Source organism: Sarcophilus harrisii, chromosome 2 (genome assembly GCF_902635505.1).
Source record: "Sarcophilus harrisii chromosome 2, mSarHar1.11, whole genome shotgun sequence".
Taxonomy (NCBI): domain Eukaryota; kingdom Metazoa; phylum Chordata; class Mammalia; order Dasyuromorphia; family Dasyuridae; genus Sarcophilus; species Sarcophilus harrisii.
In genome coordinates, this window is record NC_045427.1 from 53772525 (window position 1) to 53791205 (window position 18681).

Here is an 18681-nt window from a genome sequence, read left to right on the forward strand (position 1 = left end):
GAGAGTCTTTGCTTTACTTAAGTAAAAACCAATTTACATTTTCATAATTATTTATAAAAGGAGTCATTTCCCCCTACAATAAGTTGATTATAACGGCGTACTCTTGTGCTACTTAAATTATTGGCCTTAATATTGATGTCAAACTAGGTACAAAATTCTTCTATAATTGGTTTTTTTAAAAAATCCAAACTGGAGAAAAAAAGTTTCAGATGAAATTAAGTCAATTTGACAAAGATCATAGAAATTGTTCTTGATTTTTAATGTCCAAGACAATTCATGTTGTTTTTTTTCACTTGATTTCCTTAGCCAAAGATTTCCTTCTTGATCAGTAAGCTTATTTTTAGATAAAATAGTGCTCATTACTTCAGATGTTTTGGTACATGTTATCTTGTTCTATTTTATACAAATAAATATATAAATTGGCTCTTCCCATTTGATTTCTTTTGGAATCTCTGTGGCAATAATAGAATGTTCATGAAAAACTTGAATATTATGCATATCTCAATGGGTCATATAATTGAATTATTCATTTCTTTGTCATTTGTTAGTTCAATAGTTGCTTAGCATAATCCTTCACTAATTCATCCAAAGCCTTTTCCATTGCTATTAAACCAAAGTTCATTTCTTATCTCCTTTGGCTGGGGGGTACTTTTGATTCAATACCACCAAGATCACATCCAATCCATTGAATGTGATTCTTAGATCTTTTTTTGAATAAGCTCAATTCCATCAATGCCATATACTCTTCCTTTCTGTTCTCCTAATGTTGCTGCAACTTTATTTAAATCAAGAACTCCATTGTGGATGAATTTGATGAGCTCAATACATTTACATGTTAAATAAACCAAAGATCTATTATAACCACCCAGGGTTTCGGCAAGTTACATGGACGGATAGCCAGGACATTCAGCTTATAAACTTCAGCTTTATCTGGTGGGGCTCAGTGTCTGCCAAGGCATCTACTACCTGGCTTAGGCTCCAGAAATCCTCCTCTGCAGCTTAAGTTCTTCTTTATCTGGCTTGATTCTGAGGCATCCCAGGCTTGCCCGCTAAGCTTAATGTACGGTCACTTCCTACCCTGCTTCCCGCAGCATGATATTCAGTTCTCCTAGACTCCCTGGATGACAAATCACTTCTACCAATTTAGCTTCATCATTGGCAAAATAGGGACAATGATAGTGATCATATACTCAGGACTGGAAAGGAGGCAGGTGGCCCAAACCAGGCTGAGGGCAACTAACAGACCTCAAAAGCACTGTTGAGTTGGGGGCATGTTACCTTAAGCATGGGTGGATGAGAACAATTAGTTCTAATGATCAAAGGCAGCTGAAGCAGATGCTCTGGAGCACTTAGAGCTGGGTCAGACATCAAAGACACCAAAGTCATCCATGGGCCATCACTAGCCAGCTTGATTTGGAACTGCCACGGGACATCAATGACTTGGGAAGAGAGTGTGAGGCTGACAATTTTTCCCAACTCTGCTTCACTTAAATCCAATTCCCTTTAAGTCAAAACATCACCAGTGATGGTTACTGGTCCTCTTCAAGAAGAAAAAAACAAGCAAAAGCAAGAAAACATGAGTGAGGTTATTACTCATCATACTGTTATGCCACAGTCTCTTTTGAACTGTTCTACCTCAGTTTCCCTGTTCTAGTTTCGTCTCAATTTCCTTAACTGTTCCCCTTAGTTGTAAACCTCCTCTGGTCCATTAAGGCTGAGGACCATTTGCTTTAAGGTTATTAGACTTCCTGACTCTTTCTGTCCTCAAGAATTTATACTATCTCTCTAAAATCTTCCAAGAGATAAGACTATCCTGGATACCTCATCGACATCTTTACTTCTGTTTATCAGACATCCTGTCTCTGGCTTTTAGTAAGAATTTATAGCCTCCTCCCCCATCCTGACAGAGCCAAATGGATCTATGAAGAAGTTTCCCTGCTTCTTTCCCCTTTTTCTTTGTTTGTAAAAGGCATTTAAGGAGTTGGGATTCTCCCATTCATCACTGGATAATTTGAGATGGGAGTCCTGTCCAGTTAATTATGCTCTCCAATTAATAAAATATTAAAAACTCTCTAATCTCTCTCCTGCCTCAGTTTCTCCAGCATTACAATACAGATGAGGAAGGTAATGAAGAGGGAACCCCAGAACTCTGAAAATCCTAAAATCTCCTTCAACTCTGCCTCAGTAAGGGCACTCCACCCCAAAGCACAGTTTCATCCTTGTTATCTGGGTGAGGTTGGCTCAGTCCTGAAACCCAATTCAAATTCTAGCCCTAGCTGAAAAAAAAGAAAAAGAGCCAACCTGGGAATCCCCCCCACGAGCTCCCTTCAGCTTGAAGCCAAAGCCCCCCATTATAAAAAAGCCAGACTAAAACCCTCTTTTTTTAGAGATTCCAAACATGCCAGCACCATGCTTGGCACTCCAAGGAGCTTCTGCCCACTGGAATATTATTTCCAGTGCCCTCTTCTCTTTACCCTCACTTATTTCCTTAACTAGACTTGAACCTTATTTCCAATCCCCATAATAAACTTCTTTTATCAATCTAGGTTTTTGGGTCTGTAAATTCCTTTACAGAGAACCTCTGTGCCACCAGAAGGGAGTTCCCCAAAACTCCCTACCCTTGTGCTGAATCCAAAGGGGGTGCAGGGTACTCAAACCCCTCCATTTGACTCCCTGAACCCTGAACCTGCCACTAGACCTCATTTAACTTCCTGACCACCAGAAACCCTAATTTCCTTTGGGTACCCCAAATCTAAACCTCATCAGTAAAGCCCAGGAGAGATGAATGACTTACTTAAAGAATATGGAATACTTGAGATTCATACCCAGCTTCTCTGACTCCAATTCAATGCTGGTATCCATGGGGGGAGGAGGGGCTCAAATTAGATAATGCAAGGTGCTATATAATCATGATAATTGAATTATCCATAGTGCTCAAAGCACAAGCATAGGAGATAGTAACAATGTCATCTGAGAACCAGGACAGCTTGGTTAATAGAGGCTCTGAACTAGATGGACTGTAAGCAACTCACCAAAACCATATACCACATCGTGGAAGGACTATCATTTCTGTTCCTAGAATGGACTACCTACATTGATGACTTCACAGTTCACTGAAGTATTAAAATATTATATATCAATAAGAATAAATGGGGCAAGAAAAGTATTAATCAACAAATTGTAACACCAGAGAAAATGAGGCAAGATAGAGATTAGAGTTTTCAATAATTTATTTCAAAGGGAGAGATTGTGCTGGGGGCAGGATGCCCCCAGGGCTGATGTCCAAAGCATCCAGCAGCTAATGTGTGCTTCCCATGAAGTATAAATGCACGTGGCTCCGAGCTACCAGGGGGTAGACTTGAGGCGGGGGCGGAGTCAGAGCGCTGAGAGTGGGATCAGACTATCAATCAGGTTCTGACAGGGTGGGGGGAGGCACCGACATTCTGATAAATTGGGAAGGTCTGGAGTCACGATGTTTAAGATAGAAGGTCTTTCTCCTTATCTGGATCATGATGATTAGGACTGAGCAGAATAATTAGGAACCGAGGCAGAACAATTCAGGAAAACCGAGGCAGGACAATTTAGGAAAACTGAATCTGGACAATTAGGGAAACTGAGTCAGGAAAATAAGAAGGAACTGTGGCACAATATTATGAGACAACCAAGTTCTGGAGACTGTTTTAAAGTTTATGAGAATAAAACTAATTCCCAATTATAGAATACTCTCAGAGTTTTCCCCTTTACAACAGCTTGTAAATATGCCCAGAAAACCGGTAGTATAAATACTCCCCCCTCTCCCCCCCCTTCATAGTGTTAAATCTTTTAAGGAGAGCATCTCCCTTTTATGGAGAGAAAAATCAACAGAGAAATAAATGTCTTGTTGAGGCTAAAAATGTTTTTTACATCTTTAAAAAGTTGTTGACTCTTGACCTAGCCTAAACCTGACCCCTGGGAGGAGATAGGCAAGACCTGGGAAACACTCAACTCTACCTCTTTCAGGAATAAGGAAGGAAGCAAAAAGATCAAATGTTGGCCTACCAACACAGCTAAAAATGGCAGTCAGATTTTCAATTCTGATTCCAAATCTGGAACTGTTTTCACTCCACCATCCTAAGAAATCAGAGATCAGAAACAGTGTTATGTGCTGAATTCTTTTCTTCTCAAATCTAATGACCTTCGTCTAAGCATCTAAGCATACACTTTCATTTTTCAGGCTCATACAAGTAGAACTGCAATCAAGATTTTGAGGGAAATTTCTAAGAGGAAAAATGAATTAGAAACATGTATATGCAAACAACTTTGGAAGCTCCGTCTCAATGTAACAGAACATGGAACAGCAACATAATAGGCGGTTGAGAATTGAATGCCATTCTGGGATTTGTTGTTCAGAGAAACAAAATTTTCTTTCATCTTGAAAGAGATTGAGATTATCATGATCTTTGACCTGGAAGGCAGAATTGAGGCACACCTGGGAGACTGAGCCTGAGCCATAGTGATTGTGGGGGAGGAGACTCAATAGCAGTAGTGCAATTGAGGGAGAAAAAAGGAGGGAGAAAAAAGGAGGGAGAAAGATAAGAGGGCAAGAAGAAAGCAGAAGGAGAGAAAGACAGAGAGACAGAAACAGAGATATTGAGACAGAGAGAGAGGGAGAGACAGAGAGAGAGAGACAGAGAGAGACATGCAGAAAGAGAGACAGAGATACACACAGAGAGCGAGAGACAAAGAGAGGAGGACAAGAGAGAGAGAAGAGAAGAGAAGAGAAGAGAAGAGAAGAGAAGAGAAGAGAAGAGAAGAGAAGAGAAGAGAAGGAGAGAGAAGAGAAGAGAAGAGAAGAGAAGAGAAGAGAAGAGAAGAGAAGAGAAGGAGAGAGAGAAGAGAAAAAAGAGAGAGAGAAAAGAGAAAGAGAGAGAGGAGAGAGAAAAGAGAAAGAGAGAGAGGAGAGAGAAAAGAGAAAGAGAGAGAGGAGAGAGAAAAGAGAAAGAGAGAGAGAGAGAAGAGAGAGAGAAGAGAGAGAGAAGAGAGAGAGAGAGAGAGAGAGAGAGAGAGAGAGAGAGAGAGAGGAATAAAGGGTTTCTTCAGACAACTTTGGAATCCAGAAATTGGCCTTAAGGGAAGGCTTTAATTGCCACTTCAGGAACTAATGAAAGTTCTTAAAGTTTGAATCTTTCCCCCCTTTTTTTTTTCTTCCCTGTGCTTGGCTAGTAACAAGTACAGTTAAATACTTTTTTCCCTTCTTTTATCTAAGCCTTCCTTCTATCTTTATTATGCTTCAAATATTAAGAAACCTGGGGTGAGCATGAAAGCTTTTATTGTGTACTTACTTAGCCCATGCTGAGAAAAGGGCCATAGAGGAAGTCAGGTAACAGAAATGCAAAATTTCAATTAGGGCAGAGAACCAAACCTTTCTGTGAATGTTAGGAATGTTCCTAATTGGGGCCTTGAGCTGTTGTGATTGGGCTGATAACTTTTCTTCTGACAATAACTCCAGAATATAACAGGAGAAACAAACCAAAGGGCCTGAAGGCTATTAAAGTGCTCCTAAGCCAATTGGAGAAATGAGGGTTTGAACTAAGAAAATTCACCTACTAAAACTAAGGATGGGCAAACTACAGCTCAGCAGTCAAATCCACCTGCTGTTTTGGTATGACTTGGAGAGCTAAAAATGTTTTTTTACATCTTTAGATGGTTGTTGACTCTTGACCTAGCCTAAACCAGCCCCCTGGGAGGAGATAGGCAAGACCCAGGAAACACTCAACTCTACCTCTTTCAAGAATAAAGAAGGAAGCAAAAAGATCAAATGTTGGCCCACCAAAATGGCCAACCCTACCCTCTATAAGAGATTTTTCTCAATGTCAGTCATTCAGACAATACAGAAAATATATCTGATTAAACATACAAGTATTTCTTTTTAAATATTCCCATCAAACAGGATGAAAGTTTGATAATCATCACAGAAAACAAAGATAATACTGTTTTTAAAAAAATCATCTTCTAACAGGCAAGTGATTTTAATGTGTTTCAAGAATTTAATACTTACTTATATGATTGACTATAAAGAAAATATAGCAACATGCAGAAATTAATCCAAACAAAAAGAGAGAAATTGCAGAGAAGTTCCAAGTGTTTTTAAATGAAAAAAAAAAAGTACAAACACAATTTTTAAAATCACAGCCTTCTCTCCTCTCCTTCCCCCTTCCTCCTCTCTTTTCCTTCCCCCTTCCTCCTCTCTCCACCAGATTTGTTACTTAAGGGCCAACACTACTCCAGAGTTACCTAACCACTCAATATCCTACAAAATGTTAGGGAAGTGAGTAATATAAGAGAAGACTGTCATCTCATTCAGTACAAACAGCATCCATATCATTGTTTTTACTATTAACAGAAATTAGAATCTAAGTTCCTAAGATCCTAAACTCCTACCTAAGAGGTAGAGTTCCTTCAAATATCCAAGATGTCTCTTTCTGTTGTTCATTCTATGACAGACCAAGTTGGACCATCCTGGGCAGGGCCCTCTTCCCACCTTAGACTTTATGTTCTTACAACTTTTCAAAGACAGCCCCTCTTAGTGGCAATTACTTGAAACCAGGGAGACCCCTTCTAACCCTAGAAAGAACAAACAAGAAATGAATTTTTTTTCACACTTAAAGATGTAGACAATGAGTTTGTGAAGTGCAAGCAAGATTTATATCTTTTATTTCCACATTATTGAGACCAGAAAAAAGGTACGTAAGTAGAAATGTAGGAGGATGCCCATTCACAAAAAGTCATATCCTGCATAGAGAGGTAAACACATGAGAAATGTGATGTGCCAATCAATGAAGCCACGAATATTTACTGAGTGCCCAAGGTGCATGAGGCACTGGGAGCTGGGAGGTACTGAGGAAGTCGTTTAAAGAAACACATTTCTTGACATAATAACATCTCACGGTAGTATAAAAAGTCCCCTTGGCAAATCATCAATGGCCTTATAAGTAAGTGGCACTACAAAACTGAATTGCCAGGTAATCATGCACTTTGCCCCGTCTGATATCATGGGCAGGCTGCATCACACCACAGTAATTAGAGCCAGGGAACAAACAGTAGACAATGGGCTCCAGGCAGGGATCAAAAGGTCCTCACTGCTGTGCAGCATGCCAAGGGAGAACTCAGCAGGCAATCTAGAGGCAAAGGTATTAGCAAAAGATATTGGTTACAAAAGTATAAAAATGTTTCAAAAATTCTAAAACCTGCTGGGCAGATGCAGAATTTGTGCCTCAGCATCTCAGCTACTTTTGTAATGATGAGTATTTCCTACAACACAGAAATTTCGGCTGGTGTTCTGTATGGATAACCTGCATCCCAGCAAAAAGAACAGAAAAAGAAAACATAACTCTTACCATCTCTTATCTATGGACATTCGTGATCCAACTTAGTGAGATTTATTAAATAGCCAATCACTGTATTTAATAGCTGTGCCCGTATCTCAAAGCTCAAATCATGTGCTAATAATAGAGTTGAGAAGGTAGAATAGCAAAGGGCTTTTAAGGTGCTGCTCTAGCATATATTGGATAAATCCTGCACAACTGATGGTCACAATGAAAAATGAAAGCATATATATATATATATATATATATATATATATATATATATACATACACACACCAAGACCACAGTATATCCTACAAGTTTGAAAGAGTCATTTCTCAGAAAGCTTTTAACTGTCACTGAGATGTCATCCTAGCCTGATCATAGGATCTAGAAATGAAAGAGATCTTAAGAGTTGTCATCCACGCCATCGTCTTCCACTCCTTGGCCCATGTTGCCGTGGAAGAAATGGATGCTCATCGGTATTCAATGGTTTGCCCAGAGTCACATGGGTCCTTAAGTAGCAGAGCATAAATTGACATTCAAAGGTGTTTGCTGTCATGTACAATGCTCCTACAGCTAGGCTGCATTGCTTCTCAGTAATCACACTTCCTCCTTTGGCAAGCTTGCTAACCCCAGTTCTCATAAGTAATGCTGCTCATAAGTTTTGCTTTTGAGAAGGTTGTGAGTTTGCAATGAGTCTTGTTGAATTAAATTGAATTGAAATCTGTCCCTTGAGAATACTACTTCTCAGTCCCAACTTACAAAATTGAATAAATATACAACTGTGAGATTTGGGTTCCTGCCAAATGTTAGAATCATCTAATAAGGTTGTTTTCTATGCTTGTTTTTTATTTTTTTAAATTTGTTTAGGTTCATGAAGGGCTCAACTATTGGAGTCAACTCTTTGGTTGGGGGTTATAAAATAACACCCCTGGCTCACCATAAATTCTAAATATTCGGTATGGCTTTTGGGCCAGACAACACTGAGTTCTTTGCTTTGTGGACCCATCAAAATAGGAGCTAATATTTTGGGATTAAATGATCTCTAAGGTCCTTCCAGCTGTAAATACTATGATTGCTTTCAGAACGACTTTGTTGATAGCAAAGTCCTTCTAAACTGGTGAAATGGAGTAATAAAAAACCAAGCTTGAAGACAGGGAAAGCTCTCCAGGCTTCCCCCCCAATATATTAAAATTGATTTAAGTCTCAGACAATTCTCTAAGACTACAAAAATCACGGAGTCCAATCTTCATTGGTGAGGAAGACCCCACCCTGAGAATTATAAATCAAAGGTCTTTAATATATCAATTTATTGACCCCCAATATGTTCAAACATATTATCCTGTCCTAGTAAATATGGACTTTGAATGCATATCTGACACTGAGTTACATTCCAGGACCTTTTGAAAACAAAATAAGATAAAACATAATCATTTAGAAAATCTACAATGGACTCACTTGTTTTCAAAGTAGTGTTAAGAGTTGACTTTTCAAGAATGTGACTGAAAAATACTATATTTGCTTAGAGATGGCAATTTCCAAAGAGATAAGTGTGGTGGGGAATATGTTAACATGAAGTGGCTGAGATTTTTCATATGCATATATGCTACTTATTCTCCAAATCCAATATATATTTGAAGCTGGTTCCCAGCTTCTTAAACTATCCCCTAACTGAATGTGGGGATTATGAAATTATGATTTATTATCAGTAAATGTTTTATTTGTATACATATTTTAGATACCTATATACCTAGGGTATATGTGTAACCTAGGGTTAGGTGACCTAGGGTCACGTAAAAATTTCTTGGGTGAAAAGGGATTGTGAGGAGGAAAAGTTTAAGAAACCCTGTTCTATTAATACAGAGCTACAGTTTTCAGAAATGCTGCATAAGTAATTTTTGAATTTGTGTTTTAAAAGGAAAAACTCAATCCAAGTGATTTATAGAAGAAAACTTAAAAAATCAAAAGCCCCAAAGCAAATAAAGCATGCCTTAATACTGTCAAGGGAGATGCAGCAAGATCTTAGACCAAAGTCCCAACAGCCCCAAATGGAGAGTTCAGAATCCAATGCTAACTAATGCTTATCACCTTTTTATAAATAATATAACTGGTAATTATAGGGTCATCTGGAAATTGCTATCTATATCTGTCATAACCTTCATGAATTTCAAAGGGATAGCTGACCCTGCTCACACTAGGAGTAGAACTTTATCTCCCAGCTTCCATAATCATTTATGGATTCTAAGATCACAGCCTTTTTCCCCACCCTGGAACCTTTGTAAGGTGCAAAAAAATCACAGCAACAGCTATGTGATCGTGAAGAGGAAACGTTGAATCTGGAAAGGAAGGGAAGTAGACCGGACGAGCATTTCCACAGCACTTATAACAGACCAGGCACTGAGCTCGACAACTGTTCTGCTGAGGAAGATCGGGAGAACTCTGATCCACTTTGATGTAGTCTAGAAGTCCAGGGTTAGCACCATCAGGCTGCTTGACAGGAAGGACATTTCTATTTTAAAAACCTGTTAAATCACAATTACCAGTAGAGGGCAGCAGAATTGGATAGTGTAGGCTACCATTGAGTACCAGGCTCTGTCAGTGCCATTGGACTCAACGGAGGCCTGAAAAATGTTTTACAATACAGCACAAGCCCCAATTTGTATTTTCTTAGGGCTTAGGAGGGAACTAACAGAAAATCATAGTTAGAAGGAAATAAATTTTTAACATTTTTCTTTCTCCCTTAAAAAAAAAAAAATCAGATTTGTGATTTCATGGGAAGCTCTTATACTTGCTTTGCCAAATTTATAAGCTTAGAGAACAACTGGAGGCACTATTCAGTTCGATGATCTGCCCAAAGTCATACGACATTTCTGAGGCTGGATTTGAACCCAAATTTTCCTGCCTCCAGGTCAGTTATTCTATATTGTCACTCAAGCCTTTTGCTACTGTGTTTTGATATCAATAATTATCTTTTTTTTTTTTCCATCATGACTTTTCTAATGCCAGACAATATGAACTCTTTCAAGGATTACAATATCCTCTCTTCTCTGTTACTTGGGCCTTTGGCGTCAGGACATCAGCCATTTTTTTTTTTTTTCTTTTTTGCTGAGGCAATTGGGGTTAAGTGACTTGCCCAGGGTCACACAGCTAGGAAGTGTTATGTGTCTGAGGTCAGTTTGAACTCAGGTCCTTCTGACTTCAGGGCTGGTGCTCTATGCACTGCACCATCGAGCTGCAATTCCAGACATTTAAAAAAGTTATCTAAACATTCTTTGATACTTTACACTAACCTCTACATAATGAATTTTGACTTAGGCAGGGATGGAGCATGAAAGCATGTGCTAAACATTTCATAGTAGTTTATGTGGATTTGTAAAATCCTCAATTTACTGTAGCTAGAGGGGTCTTTGGAGATCATCTAGCCTAATCTCCTCATTTTAAAGATGTAATAACTGAAGGCTCAGAGGACCACCATGATAGTTTCATGGTTGTGAAGATCAGTGATGTCAGAGCCAGTAACTGACACAACCCAGTTACACTTCCCTATAGGAGGTGCTGAGTATCATTAGCAATTTATATCAGAGTCTCTGGTCTGTCCTTCAAGAGCAGTTTATGTGTGAAAAAAATAACATTGCTTGTGATCAAAGTTTTCAGAGAAAAGAATATAGGTTATGTTAACTTAATACATTAGAAACCTAAGAAATTTAATGAGTCTGAGGGATGAAACTGATGCACAGAAAACATAAATAAAGGGCTTCATCTATTCATCACACCTGTTTGGAATTTTTGTTTGCTTTTCAAAACGACCTATTGTCACTTTCAGAGTCTGAGGTGATGGTTTTAGAAAGTTGTGATTGCTAATACATACTGGTCGCTTGAAATTTTTAATACTATCCTAACTGCATTAAAAACCTATAAGGCATAGTGTGGTAGGATCACCGACAACAATGGTACCCCAACGCTTTTGTTGTCTGTAAAGTTTCACTCTAGGGCAATTCCTCTAGAAAGAAACAAATTCTGGTCAAAGGACAGCAGACCTAAGTGGTGGTGTCGGGTCGGCCACTAAGCTGCTATGTGAAAATGGGGAGTCATGACCTCTTTCTCTGGGCCCGTTTCCTCATTGGTAAAAAATGGGGATTAGATAGACCTTCCAGATCTATGATCTTACCGCTCCTATTCTGTAAAACAACAAGCTACATTACAGAGATCTTTTAGAAATTGTTATTGTTGTAGAATAACCAGAAACGTAAAAGTAATAAATTGTAGCTAAACGTTACTGAATATGCATTTCTAGCTTAAAACTGTGATAGCACTTTTCTCTCTTGTGAGTCACTAAACTGTGCCAGAGGATTCTGCCCGAGTTCCCGATGTCTTAGCATCTGTGCTTCTGTCCCCAAAGTGCCGGGAAAAAAAAAAAGTTTGCCATTAAAGAAAATATTCTTGAAGATGATTGGGATAAAGAGCAGGGTCATCCCAGGTGAGTCATCGCCCTCGATCCTGATGCCTCTTAGTTTTAGTTTTTTTTTTTTTGTCTTCTGGTCTGGGCTTCAGGGCGCAAACACAGGCAGATACTCCAGCAATGGCTTTTGGGAGGTCGGTCCCTTTGAACCACTTGTTCTTTTCACGGTCATAAACCTGGACCGTTTTGGAGAAGGTGGTGTTTTCCCAGCTATAGCCTCCTAGGATGTAGATCTTTCCTTCCCACACGGCCACGCCGGACTCACTGTTGGCCTGAAGCAAAGGAGACACTCGTGTCCACTGGTTGCACTGGGGACTGTAAGATTCCACACTCAGGATGTCAAAGCGCTCCATGGACTCGATGTTGTCATCGCTGCCTCCGATAGAGTAGATGCTCTCCTCCAAGCTACACATGCTGTGCCAGCCACGGGCCGTGATCATGGGCCTCTTCTCTTCCCATACGTCCGTGCGGTGGTCATAGCAGAGGAGGTTTTTCCGATAAGGGCCGATCTGGTAATCGTGTCCTCCAGAGATATACACAAAGTCCTTATAAATGGTACCGGCGTGACCATAGGTGAACCTAGAAATGGGGAGAAGCCAAGGTCAGTACTTTCCTTCTGGTTATAATGGAAAACCCACCAGACTTAGAGTCAGGTGGCCATCATTTACGGTCTCTACATTAGTTACCTTGAGATTATCTTTGATGCTTTCTTCTCACATTCAGCTATCAGTTATCCTGTCCCTTTCACCTACAGGTATTCTTTTTTGTTTATTTTTTCCAGGCAACTGGGGTTAAGTGACTTGCCCAGTGTCTCACAGCTAGGAAGTGTTAAGTATCTGAGACCAGATTTGAACTCAGGTCCTCCTGACTTCAGGGCTGGTGCTCTATCCACTGTACCATCTACTCGCCCCACAAGTCAGGAAATTTAAAGCTAAAATGGACCTTGGAAATATTTTAGTCCAATTTACAGATGAGGAAATTAAGACCCAGAATGACTTCACAAGGACCATGCAGATGGGAAATAGCAGGATTTCTAGCAAGATCTGAGTCCAAAGCCCAACTCTAAATCCATTATGTCACTCTCTACTCTGTAGCTTATTCCATCGTACCGCTCAGTTCCTTTTTTGCTTGCTGATAAGAACTGCATTATCTGCCTAGATGAGTTATTAGGAGAATCTAATAAAGATTATATAAAACATAAAGATGATGTGAAATGCTTTGTAACTCCTAAATCATTATAAATAAGTCAGTCACTATTGCTAATAGTTATTACCGGTTACTAGTATTTACCAATAGTCTATGAATCAGTGGATATTTCTATCATTCATTCTAGGTGAGGGTATTGAGAGTCTATACAAGGAATGGTAGCAATTATAAAATCAAGGGGATGGATTCATTCTGTTAAAATAGAACTGAGAGGACTTGATAACCGATTGGAAATGAGAAGAACATCAAAGATAACACCATGGTAACAAATGTCGTTGCTATTGAGTCATTTTCTTAGGTCCGACTTTTCATGACCTTATTGTCTACAGAGTTTTCTCTGCAAAGCTATTGGAGTGATCTGTCATTTCCTTCTCCAGCAGATTTAAACAAACAAAGTTAAGGGACTTGCCCAGGGTTACATGGTCAGTGTCTGAGGCCACATTTAAACCAAGGTCTTCCCAACTCCAGGTCCAGTGCTCTCCCCACTGAACCACCCAGCTCCCAGCTGCCACTATTAGGTAACAATTACAGGAGATAGCAAATGATGGTACCACAGTCAGAGATAGTGAAGTAAGAATGCACGGCTTCTTTATATGAACCCCAGACTAGAAGGGTGCTGTGTACACAGCAACTATTCAATAATTATTTGATCCATCAAGAAGTTCAAAGGTCAAGTGATCTCTCTAAAAACAACCACTTGTCCTATATGTTTAATAGGATGCAGACCAATTTGAACTTCTTATCTCATGTGGGATCATTGGGGAAGGAATGAATGGTGCTTTTATTTATTTTTTTTAGTGGAGAAGCTGCCAAAAGGATGTAGAGGAAAGAACATATTGCCGGGTCAGTTCTGTTACTTGAGGGATATGTCACTTTGGACAAATCACCTTCAGCTCTGTGAATGCCAATTTCTTCACCTGTAAGTGGAGAGGGAAGTTCCTTTTCACCAGGTGTGGGATTTTGTGAAACGCCAATGATAGCAAGCAGGTGGAAGCTCTTAAGGAATTATCACAGGTATCCAGGCTCCCACACTCTTAAATGTGCCATCTCTCTCTACTAGAATGTAAATTCCTTGAGGGCAGGAACTGGTTATGCTTTTGTATTTCTATCCCAGTAATAGAACAGTGCTTGCCACAGAATAAGTGCTTAATAAATGGTTTTTCTTTCATTTTACTACTCCATTTATTCATCCTTTATTGACCTGATTGTTACTCATATTAAATTAATCTGGCCATTTAAAAATGGAACATTGTCTTATATATTGCTCTGAGTCAGAGACAACAGAGCTGGGGTTTGGGAGCTGGGAAAAGGGCAGGCCAGTATGTTTGTATTTTTTTGGGAATGATAATCGCCTTTCCTGTCATTGTCACATATATTTTTTCATTCATTCATTTAATAAAATCAAAGCACCACCCAAACCAAAACATTTCTTACATAACAGTAAGAAAGACTACCGTACCAGATGTCCTTGACAATAAAGTCACTTATGTTTTTAATGAACTTTGTAACTTTAAAACTGCCTGCATGCACATACATGATATTATTTGGTCCTCATAAAATCCCTATGCAATGAGGCAATAGAGTGAGAATAGGAGGGAACAAGTATTTATTAAGCACCTACGATGTACCAACTACCATGTTAAATCTTTATAAATATTCTCATTTGATTTTCTCAAAGACATGATGAGTTAAGCGCTAAGGGTAAGTATTATGGGAGGCAGTATGTATGACAGAATGAATAACTGATTTGGAATTAGTGGAATTGGGTTTGAATCTCACCGCTGTTACTGTCATCATGTATGACCTTGGGCAACCAATTAATAAATCGACAAGTATTTATTAAGCACTTCTTATGTGCTTAATACCCAGCTAGACAAATAAAAAGCAAAGACAGTGCACGCTCTCAAGAAGGTTGCATTTGAAAGGGATAGACAACATGTATATAAGTTTCATATAGAGAGGCTGGAGGGAGTGGGAAGGGGTCTTTAGAAGCTGGAGAACCAATAGCATTTGAGATAAATATTAAAGGAAGCCGGAGAAGCTAGGAAGTGGAGATGGGAGGGTGGGCATAGGGGACAGGCAGGGCAAAAGAAGAGAAACAGAAGCTGAAGCATCATGCTAAAGAACAGCCAGCAGGCTGCTATGGCCAGACCACAGGGTAATACATAAGACTAGAGAAGTACAAAGGGGTCAAGTTGTACAAGTAATTGTAAAATCAAATCAATTGTTTGATCCTGGAGGCCAGAGGAAACTACAGTGTTTACTGAGAAGGAGGCCTTAGAATTAGGTGACAGTTTCCCTCAGCATTAGTTTCCTCAATTAGAAATTAAGATGATCAGAGACAAGATCACCTTGAAGATCCTTTTCAGCTCTAAATCTATACCACTCTTCCTATTATTGGAGAAATGGAAAATAAACTTCAGAAACATTAAGTGATTCCTCAAGTCTACACAACTTTGATTACTTGGAATTAAGAAGGAAAAGGGGAAAGGTCAAATCAGAATCTCTCAGTCTCAATGCCAAATGACACAGGAGATGTAGACAGAGTTCTCTGTGGTGTGTGATGATCATTCTCCACATCTCACTTCACACTCCTGGTTTCAATCCCAGCTCTCCCCTTGCCTTGAAGCTGCAAAATGAGTGGGCTGAAGAGTCAAAATGGCTCTAAGACAGACCTCTCTCATCAACAAACATGGTACCTCACTTTGCCGACCATTGGTTTTTCTTTTTCTTTTTAAAAGTTTAATAAAAGGAGTTTAAAAAATACATCAAAGTGGTTAACACATGGATGGGCTGATCACTGGGGATCAACAAAGGCTTCAAGATGAAGCTAGCTTTTATTGATAATTTTCATAATGAGATAAAGACCATTCAGAAGTCCACATCAGCAAAAGGGAGGTGACCCTCGGTTTTTCTATTAAAAAGGGATGTGCTAAACTGAACTTCACAGGAAAACTAAAAAAACTCACCATTCTCTCTCTCTCTTTTTTTTTTTTTTTTTTTCAGAGATAATCCAAGGGACTATAGAGATAGAACTTTACATGATAGTAGAGAAGCAGGAGGGCAGAATAGATTGAAAAATGGTTTCAGGGTCAGGAAGATCTGAATTCAAGGCCTACTACCAACACATATTGACTGATCTTGAGTGAGTAATTTATCCTCTCAGTGCCCCAGTTAATTCAACAGCAAGAGCTAATATTTATGAGGAGAATTAAGGTTGGTAAAGAATCTTAAACATTATCTTATTTGATCCAAGAATTAATTGGTAAAGGAGGTTTCCTCATTGAGAATATATTTTACCAATGAAATGGGAAATTCAGTGCAAAAAAAAAAAAAAAAAAAAAGGATAACTGATACTTTACAAAGCATTTTCAGGTTTTCAAAGGGTTCCAAATAGATTATCTCACATATAAACATCATAATAACTCAAGAACTAGCCATGATAGTATAATTTTCCTGGTTTTACAGATGAAGAAGCTGGAGCTCAGCCAGCTTAAGACAATCACCCCTCCAAAAACCATGAAAAGATAAATTTGAACCTTCCTGATTTCCAATCTAGCACCCTTAGCCTTAGACAGGCAACACTGCCTTTCTAAAAGCTCCCACTGAATTCTAACATTGGGAATATAGCTACCTTGGCAAGCCTGCTACATAAGACCAGGAATCATTTTTGGGACTATACGCCTCCACTGAAGAAAGTGCTCCGTTTTCATTTCTTCCACCGACAGCTACCAGCATGTCTGAGATGGAGGCCAGGTAGAAATCCACTCGGCGCTGATTCATGGAGGCCACCTACAAAAAAGCAACAGTAATTCGCTCCATCATCAGAACCCCAGAAGAGATTCAACCCCTAGGGATATCCTGCAGCAGTAAAGAGAAGTAACACTAACAACTGGCATTTATGTAGCAAATTAAGGTTTGCAAACTTTCCAACCACCTCATAATTATTATTGTTGTTTTGTCTTTTGGGTTTTTTCAGTGGGAAGAGTTAAGTGACTTGCTCAGGATCACACAGCTAGTATGTGTGAGGCCATATTTGAGTTCAGGAAGATGAGTCTTCCTGACTCCTCACTCTAACTACTGAGTCACTAGATGCCCTAATGATGATAATAATAACAATAACAACTAGTATATATATATATATATCTAATATTTACAAAGTATTTTATAAATATGATCTCATTTTATCTCATTTTCATGAGATCATCATCTCAATAATCCTGGGAAATAGGTGCCATTATCATCCCATTTTACAGATGGGTAATAGCTGGGGGCACTGAGAAGCCTTAGAATCAGATAGTTAAAGGAGTGATTGAGACCAAATTTGAACTGAGGGCTTCCTGACTCCAGGATCAGCACTCTATCCACCATATTATCCAGCGGCTCCTCCCCTTGGTTTTCCAAACACTCTTTGCCATGTGTGCTGAAGGAGAAGCAAAGGTGACTTTTTAAGTATGTGCTTATAAAGTAACACAGTGGAATACAAAGAGGGTCAGTTCTGATGGCAGAGGAGATTTGGGTGTGAATCTCAGTTCCTTGATTGTCTACTCATGTGACCCAACTTTGTAAGTCACTCCAACTTTGGGAAACAGTTTCATCATCTGCAAAATGGGTATAACAATCTTTGTACCCTGCCCCCTTTCCCCATCTCAAAAAGTGTTCCTGAAGAAAGCGCTTTGTGACCTTACCTTGTGATAACAAGGAGAGTCATCATTACTGGTCCTCATGCTCACCTCAAGTACCCACATTGTTTACCAAAATTCAATTTCCTCAGAAGTGAATGGCTAGGAAGGATAAGAATCAGGATTCAAACCCACTTCTTGAGAATCCAAGTCCAGAGCTTTTGCTAGCAGTTAGTTAAAAATGAGGCTCATTAGGTTAACTGGTTGTCTTGTGGTAGCAATTTCCAGAAATGAGGCTCCAGAATATTTGGAGATACAAAGGCATCATTGGAGCTGGAGTCTAGACTCACAAGGGGACTATTTTAAAGGGACCATAATCCAAATGGAAGCTTAAATTCAGGAGGATTAGTTTAAAAGTTAGTTAAATGATTTTTCCGATCTTCTTTCTCCAAATAGGGGAATAAGACAATACTCAAAAGGGTACACTGTCTAGGGGAAAAAGAACCAGTACACATATACATGCATAGGATGTACCATCTAAGAAGGGAGAATTGCAAAGGGGGCAAAGACTGTCAAGTCAGCAAGCATTTATTAAGTGCTTACTATGCGTCCGGTACTATGCTCAATTTGGGGTTTATAAAGAAAGGCAAAAACATACTCCTTGTCCTCAAGGAGCTCGTATTTTAGTGGGGGAGGCAACGTAGAAATAACTAAGTATATGTAAGCTAGAGGCACCATAAGTGGAAGGTAATAATAATAGCAACATCAACAGTGCCTATTTATGTTACTTGATCTTCACAACAACAATAAGTAGTAGATGCTGTTCTTTGTTGTTGCTGTGCAATCATTTTCAGTTGTGCTGGACTCCTCATGACCCCATCTAATATTTTCTTGACAAAGACACTGGACTGGTTTGCCATTTTCTTTCTCTTTTATTTATTTAGTTATGGATATCTTCTTTATTTAACTTATATCTAGAATACATCATGTGAAATTCTTTTTTTTTTTTTAACTTTTTTTTTCATTGAAACTTTTTATTTTCAAAAC

At 39.0% G+C, this 18681-nt stretch overlaps 1 protein-coding gene across 5 annotated transcripts in view; it reads right to left on the reverse strand.

The window, feature by feature from the left end:
* Positions 1-10302: 10302 nt before the first annotated feature.
* Positions 10303-18681, reverse strand: part of KLHL36 (kelch like family member 36) — a 64107-nt gene continuing 55728 nt past the window's right edge. For all 5 annotated transcript variants that reach the window (XM_031950191.1, XM_031950192.1, XM_031950193.1 and 2 more), the window contains 2 exons: positions 16647-16804; positions 10303-12385 (listed from right to left, as the gene is read on the reverse strand). In XM_031950191.1, the coding sequence (XP_031806051.1) occupies positions 11830-12385; positions 16647-16804 (714 nt within the window). In that variant the 3' untranslated portion in view covers positions 10303-11829. The remainder of the gene's footprint in view (positions 12386-16646; positions 16805-18681) is intronic.